This window comes from Trachypithecus francoisi, unplaced genomic scaffold (assembly GCF_009764315.1).
Source record: "Trachypithecus francoisi isolate TF-2019V2 unplaced genomic scaffold, Tfra_2.0 Lachesis_group20, whole genome shotgun sequence".
Classification (NCBI taxonomy): domain Eukaryota; kingdom Metazoa; phylum Chordata; class Mammalia; order Primates; family Cercopithecidae; genus Trachypithecus; species Trachypithecus francoisi.
In genome coordinates, this window is record NW_022681466.1 from 49,515,807 (window position 1) to 49,528,846 (window position 13,040).

The 13,040-nt window shown below is 47.9% G+C and overlaps 1 protein-coding gene across 7 annotated transcripts in view; it reads right to left on the reverse strand.

Annotated features, from left to right (window-relative positions):
- Positions 1-8,299: 8,299 nt before the first annotated feature.
- The window catches only part of ADAP2 (ArfGAP with dual PH domains 2), a 38,354-nt gene continuing 33,613 nt past the window's right edge, over positions 8,300-13,040 (reverse strand). For 5 of the 7 annotated variants that reach the window (XM_033184265.1, XM_033184262.1, XM_033184261.1 and 2 more), the window contains 3 exons: positions 12,029-12,106; positions 10,107-10,335; positions 8,300-8,740 (listed from right to left, as the gene is read on the reverse strand). In XM_033184265.1, coding sequence (XP_033040156.1) covers positions 8,706-8,740; positions 10,107-10,335; positions 12,029-12,106 — 342 coding nt within the window. In that variant the 3' untranslated portion in view covers positions 8,300-8,705. The remainder of the gene's footprint in view (positions 8,741-10,106; positions 10,336-12,028; positions 12,107-13,040) is intronic. The other 2 variants (XM_033184266.1, XM_033184263.1) reach the window with 1 other exon arrangement.

Sequence of the window (13,040 nt, forward strand, 5' to 3'; positions counted from 1 at the left end):
GTTGACTGAATGGTCACCACGATTGCTATGTCCCGAGAACATGGTTACTTCCTTGACTACCTACCCCGCATCAATATGAACCAGAAGTCCCATACCTGGAGACTGTGGTATGTATAAATAATTTGTTCCTTTTTAGTGCTAAGCAGCATTCCATTGGATAAACAAGCTATAGTACATTCATACAGTGGAATACTACTTAGCAATAAGGAAAGATGTATTGACACATGCAGTGACTTGGATGAATCTCAAAGGTATCATGTGCTGTGAAAGAATCCAGTCTTTAAAAATTACATATTAAATGATTCCATTTATATGGAATTTTCAAAAATACAGTCTATAATGATGAACAGATCAATGGTTGCCACGGGGCAGGGGAAGGGTGTGGCTATAAGGGAGTTTTTGGGTGTGAAATAAATTGGTCTTTGCTGAAGCAGGGTCTCACTTTGTCACCCAGGCTGGAGTGCAGTGGTGAGACCATAGCTCACTGCAGCCTTGAATTCCCAGGCTTAAGTGGGAGTTCAGCCTCTTGAGTAGCTGGGACTACAGGCACATGCCACCATGCCTGGCTATTTTTATTTTTATTTTTTTGAGACAGAGTCTCACTCTGTCGCCAGGCTGGAGTGCAGTGGTGCAATCTCGGCTCACTGCAACCTCCGCCTCCTGGGTTCAAGTGATTCTCCTCCCTCAGCTTCCTGAGTAGCTGGGACTACAGGCGTGCGCCACCACGCTCAGCTATTTTTTGTATTTTTAGTAGAGATGCGGTTTCACCATGTTGGCCAGGATGGTCTTGATTTCCCGACCGTGTGATCTGCCCGCCTTGGCCTCCCAAAGTGCTGGGATTACAGGTGTGAGCCACCGCGCCTGGCCTGTTCTTTACTCTGATTGTGGTGGTGGTTATATGGATCCATATATGTGTTAAAACTCAGAACAGTACAAAGAAAGAGAAACTCAACTTCACTATATAATTTTAAAAATAAAAATTTAAAAAGAAGGCTTAATTGTCATTAATATTTCAAATTATTTATTTACTTGACATCCCAAATATTTTTATGTCCTAATGTGATTTGAGATGGGTGAGAAGTATGCCTTTTTCTTCTAAATAGGTGAAGAATGTGTAGGAAAGCAATGGGAAAGGAGAGCTGGTATGATGCCTCAGATGTGGGCCTACAATTACATATTACTATGGCTTCTGTGAGTTATTGAAATGACCTGTCAATTGGTATGTTTCATACTTATACTCTAGACTGCTGCTTTTTTTCTTAAATTCAAACCTGATTATGTCCCTCCCCCGTTTACTGCCTTCGTGCTGGAAATCTAAATACCTTAAAATAGTTTATAAAGGCGCAGTGGCTCATGCCTGTAATCCCAACACTTTGGGAGGCTGAGGCGGACAGATCACCTGAGGCCAGGAGTTCGAGACAAGCCTGGCTAACATGACAAAACTTCGTCTCTACTGAAAATACAAAAGATTAGCCGAGCATGGTGGTGCACGCCTGTAATCCCAGCTACTCGGGAGGCTGAGGCAGGAGAATTCCTTCAACCTGGGAGGCAGAGGTTGCAGTGAGCCGAGATCGCACCATTGCACTCCAGCCTGGGGGACAAGAGTGAAACTCTGTCTCAAAAAAAAAAAAAAGTTTATAAAGTCCTGCGTGATCTTCTGCCAGCCACTTCAAGGTCATCTGTAACCCCGTCTCTTCTCTCTTTTGTTTGATCAGTATAGCTAAGATCCTTTTTATTGATTAAAAAAAAAAAATGGGCCAGGCGCAGTGGCTCAAGCCTGTAATCCCAGCACTTTGGGAGGCCGAGATGGGCGGATCACGAGGTCAGGAGATCGAGACCATCCTGGCTAACACGGTGAAACCCCGTCTCTACTAAAAAATACAAAAAAACTAGCCGGGTGAGGTGGCGGGCGCCTGTAGTCCCAGCTACTTGGGAGGCTGAGGCAGCAGAATGGCATAAACCTGGGAGGCCACTCCAGCCTGGTCGACAAAGCGAGACTCCGTCTCAAAAAAAAAAAAAATGGCTGGGCATGGTGGCTCACACCTATAATCCTAGCACTTTGGGAGGCTGAGACGGGTGGATTGCTTGAGTCCAGGAGTTTGAGACTGGCCTGGACAACAAGGCGAAACCCTATCTCTACAAAAAATACAAAAATTAGCTGGGCATGGTGGCGCACGCCTAGAGTCCCAGCTACTTGGGAGGCTGAGATAGGAGGATCGCTGGAGCCCAGGAGGTAGAGGCTGTAGTGAGTTGTGATCGTGCTGCTACACTCCAGCCAGGGCAACAGAGCAAGACCCTATCTCAAAAACGAAACAAAACAAAACAAAAACCCAAATAACAACAATAAAAAACCAAAAACTCACTCTGGTTTTGCTTATTTTTTCCTTTGCCGTTTTCTATGTCATTGATTTCTGCTTCTACTTACATTGGGCTTACTTTACCCTTTTTCTGCCTTATCAAAGTGGAACCTTAACTCGGTGCTACCCTATAGAAATATAATGTGGCACCATATTTGTAATTTAAAATTTTCAGTACCAGCCAGATGTGGTGGCTCATGCCTGTAATCCCAGAACTTTGGGAGGCCAAGGTAGGTGGATCACTTGAGGTCAGGAGTTCAAGACCAGCCTAGCAAACATGGTAAAACCCCATTAATTCTAACATCTGAAATATCTTAGAATCAGTCTCTATTCATTTATTTTTCTCTTGAGAATTGTAATGGTTAATTTTTGTGTCAGCTTGACTGGGCTGAGGGATGCCTATGTAACCCATTATTTCTGGGTGTATCTGGGAGGGCTTTCTGGAAGAGATTGGCATTTGAACTGGTAGACTGAAGAAGATTGCCCCCACCAATGTGGGTGGGCATCATCTAATCCACTGAAGGTCCAAATAAGTTAAAATGGTGGGGAAGCGTGAATTCATTCCTTCTGCTTGAGCTAAGACATCCATGTCTAAAGACTACTTTAGACATTAGCACTCCTGGTTCAGGCTTGGACTGAAACTACACCACCAGTTTTCCTGGGCCTCCAGCTTCACCCGAGCCAATGCTTCATGATACATTTCTATAGCTCTCTCTCGCTCTCTCACTCTCTCTCTCATTTGTTCTATTTCTCTGGAGAACCCTAATACAAGTGAAGTGTGATTCAAATTTTGTTTTCTTTTTCTTTCTTTCTTTTTTTTTTTTTTTGACAGAGTCTCACTCTGTCACCCAGGCAACCCGCCAGGCCCAAGCAAGCCTCCCACCTCTGCCTCCTGAGTAGCTGGGATTACAGGCATGCACTACAGTGCTTGTGCCTGGCTACTTTTTTTTTTTTTTTTGAGACAGAGTTTCACTCTTGTTGCCCAGGCTGCAGTGCAATGGCTATTCACAGGCATGATCCCTCTACTGATCAGCATGGAAGTGCTTCATTTCTGATCTGGGCCAGTTCACCCCTCCTTAGGCAAACTGGTGGTTCCTCACTCCCTGGAGGTCACCATATTGATGCAGAATTTGGTGTGGACACCCAATTAGCATAGTGCACTAAAGCCCAGAGCTCTTGGACTCAAATGATCCTCCCACCTCACCCTCCCCAGTAGCTGAGACTACAGGCCCGTGCATGCCTGATATCTCTGAGCCTTTACACATGCTTCTTTCTGTGCCTCCTCCCACCCCAACCTAAGTATCTTCTACTCATTCTTCAGGATTCAGCAGAGGCATCATCTCTTTTACAGAACTTTTATCTGTCGGGACTGATTCAAGTAATAGAAACTTCCTTGCACTAACAAGCCAAAAAGGGAAAAAGGGATTTAATACAAGAGTATAGGGCCGGGCGCGGTGGCTCAAGCCTGTAATCCCAGCACTTTGGGAGGCAGAGACGGGCAGATCACGAGGTCAGGAGATCGAGACCATCCTGGCTAACCCGGTGAAACCCCGTCTCTACTAAAAAATACAAAAAACTAGCTGCGCGAGGTGGCGGGCGCCTGTAGTCCCAGCTACTCGGGAGGCTGAGGCAGGAGAATGGCGTAAACCCGGGAGGCGGAGCTTGCAGTGAGCTGAGATCCAGCCACTGCACTCCAGCCTGGAGGACAGAGCGAGACTCCGTCTCAAAAAAAAAAAAAAGAGCCGGGCGCGGTGGCTCAAGCCTGTAATCCCAGCACTTTGGGAGGCCGAGACGGGCGGATCACAAGGTCAGGAGATCGAGACCATCCTGGCTAATACGGTGAAACCCTGTCTCTACTTAAAAATACAAAAAACTAGCCGGGCGACGAGGCGGGCGCCTGTAGTCCCAGCTACTCGGGAGGCTGAGGCAGGAGAATGGCGTAAACCCGGGAGGCGGAGCTTGCAGTGAGCTGAGATCAGGCCACTGCACTCCAGCCTGGGTGGCAGAGCAAGACTCCGTCTCAAAAAAAAAAAAAAAAAAAAAAAAAAAAGAGTATAGAAGTATACTCTTCCTTGAGGAAGAAATCATCCAAAACTAAGCACTCCATTTCACTGGGACTTTATCTCTTGTGTCTGTTCTTTCCCACCCTTAGAATCCCAGTTTGCCGCTTCAAGTAGCTTTGTTACTGCCTGTATACCTCTCATTCTTCTCCTCTAGACCGTAAGTTCCTTGAGGGCAGGACCATGCCTTTATTAATTTCCTCATCCCCAGAACTTAGCAGAGTACGCCCAACAGAGTTTACAGGTGGTGAAAGAGGAAGACAAGTAAACTGGCCCTTAATGCACAACCCAGCAAGTGTCCTTGAAAATGCACATTTTCAAGGTGCTTCCAGAGCCAGAGGAGATAGAGAGGACTCACCTCCCTATCTGGGCAGTTGAGAAGCTTCAGGAAGGACACAGGCTGATGCATTGCTTATCCTTTGATTGGGGGATCCAAAGGGAAGTCCCATAAAATGCATATTTATTTATTTATTTATTTAACACAGGGTCTCACTCTGTCACCCAGGCTGAGTGCAGTGGTGCAATCAGGGGTCACTGTAGCCATGACCTCCCTGGCTCAAGTGATCCTCTTATATCATTGTCCTGAGTAGCTGGGATTACAGGCATGCACTACCACGTCCAGCTAATTTTTTTTTCTTTGTAGAGATGGGATCTCACTATGTTGCCCAGGCTGCTCTCGAACGCTGGGTCTCAATCCGCTTGCCTCAGCCTCCCAAAGGGCTGGGATTATGGGCATAAGCCATCACACCCAGTCACAGAGAGTCTCTTAGAGACCCTCTCAGCTCCTTGGGTCTCCATTGAAGCGAAGAGAGAACATCCAGTGTATTTCTGCGTGTTGCTTGAAGACAGAGGAAAGGAACAATGAGTCCCAGCACAGGGGCCTTGGCACTCTGTTGCTCTAACATTTCAGCCATTTGAGATTTCATTCAGTTCCTTTTTTTTTTTTTTTTTTTGATATGGAGTCTCACTCTGTCACCCAGGCTGGAGTGCCATGGCACAATCTCGGCTCACTGCAACCTCCGCCTCCCACATTCAAGCGATTCTCCTGCCTCAGCCTCCTGAGTAGCTGGGATTATAGGCAACCACCATCATGCCCAGCTAATTTTTGTGTTTTTAGTAGAAACGGGGTTTCACCATGTTGGTCAGGCTGGTCTTGAACTTCTGATCTCATGATCCGCCTGCCTTGGCCTCCCAAAGTGCTGGGATTACAGGTGTGAGCCACTGCACCCGGTCTCATTCAGTTCCTTTTTTCCATCTTGGGACCTTTGAGCATTGCATTTCCTCTGCTTAGAGTGCTTCCTCACCCTCTTCCTTTAGACTAACCTCTAAACAGCTCGAAGGTTTCAACTTACATGTCACTTTCAGGAGAGGAAGGAGGCTTCCCTCGCCCGCGAACTAGGCTAAGCCCCATCACCACACAGCCCCAAAGCAGCCTGCTCTTCCCCTTTCTGAACACTCACTTCACTGTGCTGCCTGTTAAGAGGCTGCCTCCCCAGCGCTCTGCGATCTGTCACAGCAGGGACCATGTCATCTCTTGCCTATTCACAGGGCCTGGCACAGAGCCTGGCACCTGAGAGGTAGTCAGAAATACTTGTTATTACTTTTAATTTCAATAGTTAGTGTAACTTCATTTTAAATAGAAAAATCAGGCCGGGCGCGGTGGCTCAAGCCTGTAATCCCAGCACTTTGGGAGGCCGAGACGGGCGGATCACGAGGTCAGAAGATCGAGACCATCCTGGCTAATACGGTGAAACCCTGTCTCTATTTAAAAAAATACAAAAAAAACTAGCTGGGCGACGAGGCGGGCGCCTGTGGTCCCAGCTACTCGGGAAGCTGAGGCAGGAGAATGGCGTAAACCCGGGAGGCGGAGCTTGCAGTGAGCTGAGATCCAGCCACTGCACTCCAGCCTGGGTGGCAGAGCAAGACTCCGTCTCAAAAAAAAAAAAAAAAAAAAGAAAAATCAAGGCACAGAGGTGGGGAAGTGAATATTCCAGTGGCTTCGAGTTGGTTGCAGGGCCGCACTCAGAGCCTGGGCTGGATCCCTCTCTGCCCTGTATCCAATAGCACTGTGTCTCTTCAGTTTTTTGTTTTTGCTTTTGAGACAGGGTCTTGCGCTGTCACCTAGGCTGGAGTGAAGTGGCGTGATCTTGACTCACCACAACCTCCGTCTCCTCAGTTAAAGCAATTCTCCTGCCTCAGCCTCCCGAGTACCTGGGACTACAGGTGCGAGCCACCATGCCTGGCTAATTTTTGTATTTTTTTCGTGGAGATGGGGTTTCACCATATTGGCCAGGCTGGTCTGGAACTCCTGTCCTCAAGTGATCCACCCGCCTCGGCCTCCCAAAGTGCTGGGATTACAGGAATGAACCTCCACACCCAGCCATTTCCCCCCAATTTTTTAATTTGAAAACTTTCAAATCTATACAAAATTGCATGAATAGGACAATAAATGCCCATCTATACTTCAAATGGATTCATCAGTTGCTAACATTTTGCACAGTGGTTCTCTCTCTCTCTGCTTCTCTCTCTCTCTCTACACACACACACACACACACACACACACAATATATATATATATACATACACACATATACTTATTTTTTGCTGAACCATTTAAAAATTAATTGTAGACCAGGCACAGTGGCTCACGCCTGTAATCCCAGCACTTTGGGAGGCCAAGGCGGGTGGATCACTTGAGGTCAGGAATTTGAGACCAGCCTGGACAACATGATGAAACCTGGTCTCTACTAAAAATACAAAAATTAACCAGGAGTGGTGGCATGTGCCTGTAGTCCCAGCTACTCAGGAGGCTGAGGGACGAGGATGGCTCGAAACTGGGAGGCAGAGGTTGCAGTGAGCTGAGATCGCATCATTGTACTCCCGCCTGGGCAAAAGAGCAAGACTCCATCTCAAAACAAACAAACAAAAAAAGAATCAATTGCATTCACATTTTATCCCTAAATATTTCAGTGTGTATCTCCTAAGAAAAAGAACATTCTCCAATACAAATACAGCGCAATTATCACATTACAATACTATTAATATGAATATTAATACATTCATATTCGAATTTCCCAGTTATCTCAATTATGTCCTTTTCAGCTATTTTTTTTTTCCAGGACCAATCAAGAACCATGAATTGCTTTTGGTTGCCATATCTTAGTCTCCTTTTTTTTTCTTTTTTTGAGGCAGAGTCTCAAAAAAAGTACAGTGGCGTGATCCTGGCTCGCTGCAACCTTGGCCTCGTAAGCTCAAATGATTCTCCTGCCTCAGCCTCCTGAGTAGCTGGGACTACAGGCATGCACCACCAAGCCCAGCTAATTTTTGTATTTTTAGTACAGACAGGGTTTCACCATGTTGGCCAGGCTGGTCTCGAACTCCTGACCTCAAGTGATTCGCCCACCTAGGCCTCCCAAAATGCTGGGATTACAGGCTTGAGTCACTGCACCTGGCCTAGTCTCCTTTAATATAGAACAGTTCTCAGACTACTTTATCTTTCACAATATTAACTACTTTCTTTTTTTTTTTTGAGATGGAGTCTTGCTCTGTTACCAGGCTGGAGTGTAGTGGTGCAATCTTGGCTCACTGCAACCTCCACCCCCGGGTTCAAGCGATTCTCCTGCCTCAGCCTCCCAAGTAGCTGGGACTACAGGAGTGCACTACCACATCCAGCTAAGTTTTGTATTTTCAGTAGAGATGGGGTTTCACCATGTTGGCCAGGATGGTCTTGATCTCCTGACCTCACGATCTGTCCACCTCGGCCTCCCAAAGTGCTGGGATTGCAGATGTGAGCCACTACACCTAGCCATTGAGTACTTTATCTTTCACGCTTCATTTTTGAAGAGTCTGGGTCAGATGTTTAGCAGAATGCCCCTAATGTGGATTTGTCTGATTATTTCCTCATGGTTAGATTCAGATTAAACTTTTTTTTTTTTTTTAACAAGATGCCACTTGCATGATGCTGTGGGTGCCTTTTCATTGCAATGCCTCCATTTCAGATGTGAGAAAGTTCTGGGCCTATAGGGCATTTCAAGCCAGGGTGTGTATGGAGGAGGAGGGGATAGATGTTCATCTGTGTACCAGATCCTCAGATCCCTGGGGTGGGTTGCGGGGAAGGCTCAGGGAGCTGATGGATAAAGCCACAGCTTCAGTCCTGGCAGAGTTCACTGCCAGGGATGGCTGCTGACTGTGGGGCACTGATGGTGGGCAGCCAGGGTCGAGGTGCGAGCTTCTCCTTCCCGCAAGGCGCTCCAGGTGTTCAGTGGCAGCCAGTTCCTCAGTTAATGGGTCACCTGCTGCTGCGGCCACTCTCTGTTGATGCAGCTACAAGGGAAATGAAGAGGGCTGAGGGAGGTGGCCATGCCAATGCTGTTCTGTGGAGGAGAGGGACAGCAAAGGGACAGGTGTACAAAGACAGAGGGAGCCATGGCCGGGCGCAGTGGCTCACACCTGTCATCTCAGCACTTTGGGAGGCCGAGGAAGGTGGATCACTTGAGCTCAGGAGTTCGAGACCAGCCTGGGCAACATGGTGAAACTCTGTCTCTACTAAAAATACAAAATAAATTAGCTGGATGTGGTGTCACGAGCCTGTAGTCCCAGCTACTTGGGAGGCTGAGCTGAGAGGATTGCCTGAACCCAGGAAGAGGAGATTGCAGTGAGCTGAGATCACACCACTGCACTTCAGCCTGGGTGACAGTGCAAGATCCCGTCTCAAAAAAAGAAAATAAAAAAAAAAATAACACAAAGACAGAAGGAGCCTCTGAATAAAAAACAGAATGAAAGAGTAAGGGCCAGGGCATCAGAGGGGATGCACACACTAGCAAAGGAGAGAAAAGTGGAGGGATAGAGACAGAGAAAAACCAAGAGACTCATAAATGGCAGCCCACAGAGAAAAGAAAGCACCAGCTGATATGCCTCACTCACAATTTGCAAGTCCCTTTCTGAGGTTCTCTGGCTTTGGCCTTTGTGGGACAGTCAAGAGAGTCTGTGTTTCTATCGGTCAGACTCAAAGGGCACAAGTGTTTCCCCCAAGGGGCTGTGTGGGGGTCACCTGCTCAGTCTGTACTTTTCCAAACACAGAAATTCTCCTTTGTGCCCCAGAAGCCAGGCCCTGGGCCAGCAGTTTCCTGCCGGAGCTCGGCATGTCTCCTCCTTTTTCACAGGGCTGTCAGCACTGAGGAAGGCCTACTGGTAAAGAGGAGCAGGAGAGAGGCAGACAGAAGGGAGGACTCAGAGAAAAGAAGCCACTAGAAATAGCCTTCCCTCTGGAGTGGGGAGGAATCCAAAAATCCCAGGAGCTGCCCAGCGGGTGTGACCTTAGCTAATAATAACAGGCCAGGGTTTTCTCACGAGAAAAAGGATCAGCATAGAGGAGGGTGGAGGGAAAGAGAAGTTGCTCAGCCCCCACACTGCGGGGGGTACAGACGGCACCCAGGGGTTCTGCCAGGGCCAAACTCCTCTAAAAGCTCCTGGGGAAGAGCTCTGTTACAGGAACCCAGGGTGGACAGAGTCGACTGTTTGGCAATAATGGCATGTCTGTGCTTTTCTTTCTCAGGAAGAGAAGACAGTGAAAAGAGCATAGTCAGGAATCAGGAATCTTTTATGGCATCACAGCTGAACCTAAGTGAAAAAGCACCTTTCTGCCCTCTGCCCTTGGCCAAAAGAACACCCTTCAGTTCCTGCTTCTTACTGAGGCGGCTGAGGAGCGTCAAGGGGCTGGACAGGACACCCCGCAAACTTTCCAGCCATTCTTGCTGCTCCTTCTCGTTGGGGCAAGTGAGGACATATCTCCGCTCTGGGGTGACAATGGTGAGTCCGGCTTTCCAGCGATTTCCTCGGATGCCCTTGGGCAGGTCTTCATAGACTTCATATCCCTGCTCCTTGTTCCCAAGAAAAACCTGGCCCTGCTCAAAGGCATCCTGAAAATGGAGGGTACAGTGTCATCAGAGGGTGCCCCCAGGGCAGAGGGGCCCTGCAGCCCTGACAGCCTCCAAGCTCTGTTTTGGGAAGGGGGTATGAGGTCCCTGCTGGGATTTCTGCTGAGTGGGACCCAGAATTTGAAAGATCAAAACCCTAAAATAAATCATACACATCATCTGTTGAAAAGATACTGAGGGTGGGCCTGGTAGTTCATGCCTGTAATCCTAGCACTTTGGGAAGCTAAAGCAGAGGACTGTTTGAGGCCAGGAATATGAGACCAACCTGGGCAACATAGTGAGACCCCTTCTCTGCAAAAAAAATTTATTAATTATTATCATGAATTGTTTTTGGAGACAGGGTCTCACTCTGTCACCCAGGCTGGAAGTGCAGTGGCACAATCATGGCTCATCCCAGCCTCAACCTCCCAGGCTCAGGCGATCCTCACACCTCAGCCTCCCAAGCAGCTAGGACTACAGGCATGTGCCACCACACCTGGCTAATTTTTAAGATTCTTTTCTTTTCTTTTTCTTTTTTTTTTTTGAGACAGAGTCTCGCTCTGCACCCAGGCTGGAGTGCAATGGCGTGATCTCGGCTCACTGCACCCTCTGCCTCCAGTTTCAAGTGATTCTCCTGCCTCAGCCTCCTGAGTAACTGGGATTACAGGCACACACCACCATGTCTGACTAATTTTTGTATTTTTAGTAGAGACGGGGTGTCACCATGTTGGTCAGGCTGGTCTTGAACTCCTGACCTCGTGATCCGCCCACCTTGGCCTCCCAAAGTGCTGGGTTTACAGACGTGAGTCACCATGCCCGGCCTTAAGTTTCTTGTAGCGATGGGATCTCATTATGTTGTGCAGGCTGGTCTTGAACTTCTGGGCTCAAGTGATCCTCCTGCCTCAGCCTCCCAAAGTGCTGGGATTACAGGCAAGAGCCAGAGCACCCAGCCCTACTTTTTTTTTTTTTTTTTAAATTAGCTGGGCATGGTGGTGCATGCCTGTATTCTGAGCTACTCAGGAGGCTGAGGCAGGAAGATAACTTGGACCCAGAAGTTCAAGGTTGCAATGAGCTGTGATTGTGCCACTGCATTCCAGCCTGGGTGACAGAGAGAGACTCTGTCTCTAAAAAAAATAAATAAGTGATACCTAACATTTATGGAGACCTATTAAAATCAGCATCAGGAATTACAATGCTTTTTAGTAACTTAAATAACCATCATGGCAACCTCTGGGGAAGGCATTCTTATTAAGCCTGTTTTTCAGAGGAGGAAACTAAGGCACAGAGAGCTAAGTACTCAGCTCAAGGCAACACTACTACAAGTAGCAGGGCTGAGACCAGAACCCAGACAGCCGGATTCTAGAGTCCACCACACTCCTAACCATTACATATCACGGCCTCTTGGTTAGAAGTGAGCCCTGGAGACTAGAGGAAGAAATACACCTTATTTAACTACCATGGGCAGCATTTTGGATACTCATAATGGACTTCCTGAAAGCAAGGAGAAAGAAGCTTCATGCCACAGGAGATTACTTCAAGAGCAACAAAAACAAGGGGTAGAGGTTTTCCTCTCAGGGTTTCTCTAGCTCTGGGGCTCTGGGAGATGTGTTTATCCATAGCTTTCACATAGTTTCAGACAAGCACTACCCAGTTCTGTCTGAGGAAGCCCTGGGGAGGGAGCAGGAGTGGCTCTTACCAGTGGGTTCTTGTAATAGAGCAGCCTCCGCTCATGGCAATCCAGGGTGAACCACCTTTTCTTGAAAGGTTCTCTCTGCTGCAAAAGAGGGACCCTCTTACCATGGATGACCAAGTCAGTTTCTTTTTTTTTTTTTTTTTTTTTTTTGAGGCGGAGTCTCGCTCTGTCGCCCGGGCTGGAGTGCAGTGGCCGGATCTCAGCTCACTGCAAGCTCCGCCTCCCGGGTTTACGCCATTCTCCTGTCTCAGCCTCCCGAGTAGCTGGGACTACAGGCGCCCGCCACCTCGCCCGGCTAGTTTTTGTATTTTTAGTAGAGACGGGGTTTCACCATGTTAGCCAGGATGGTCTCGATCTCCTGACCTCGTGATCCGCCCGTCTCGGCCTCCCGCCAGTTTCTGAGGATAGAGATCAGGGGCCAGCCCAGGCCAAACCAAGGGAGCTGGCCAGTCCCACTGGTTCTCCAGCCCAGCCTCCTCAGTCAGACATCCTAGTCCTTCTCCCTGGGGCCTGGACAGGAGCCCTCAGGCATTGAAGGTTCTGCCCATTACCCTTCCAACCCCATCATACCCTCTACCAGCTTCACCCTGCTGCCTCCAGGTGCTGCCTTGACTTGGAAGAGGCACTTTCCTCTTTCTCAGGCGGTGGACAAAGAAGCCAAAGAAAAAGGAAGTTGGGGAAAATCAGAAGTGGTTACTGCTTAGCAAGGCTGAAAGTGCTGGCCTTGGCTAAATTCTGACCTAGGTCAGGGAGAGAAAGCCCTGCAACAAGAAGCACGCGGAGGGGCTGCGCCTCTCTGAAAACAACCCTTTGACTACTTTTTCCACCTGCCCAAGGCTTGCTTTCACGATTGCCTAACACAGGGGTATCCAATCTTTTGCCTTCCCTGGGCCACATTGGAAGAATTGTCTTGGGCCACACATAAAATACACTAAACTAATGATAGCTGATGAGCTTAAAAAAAAAATCGCAAAAATATCTTACAATGTTTTAAGAAAGTTCACGAATTTGGCTG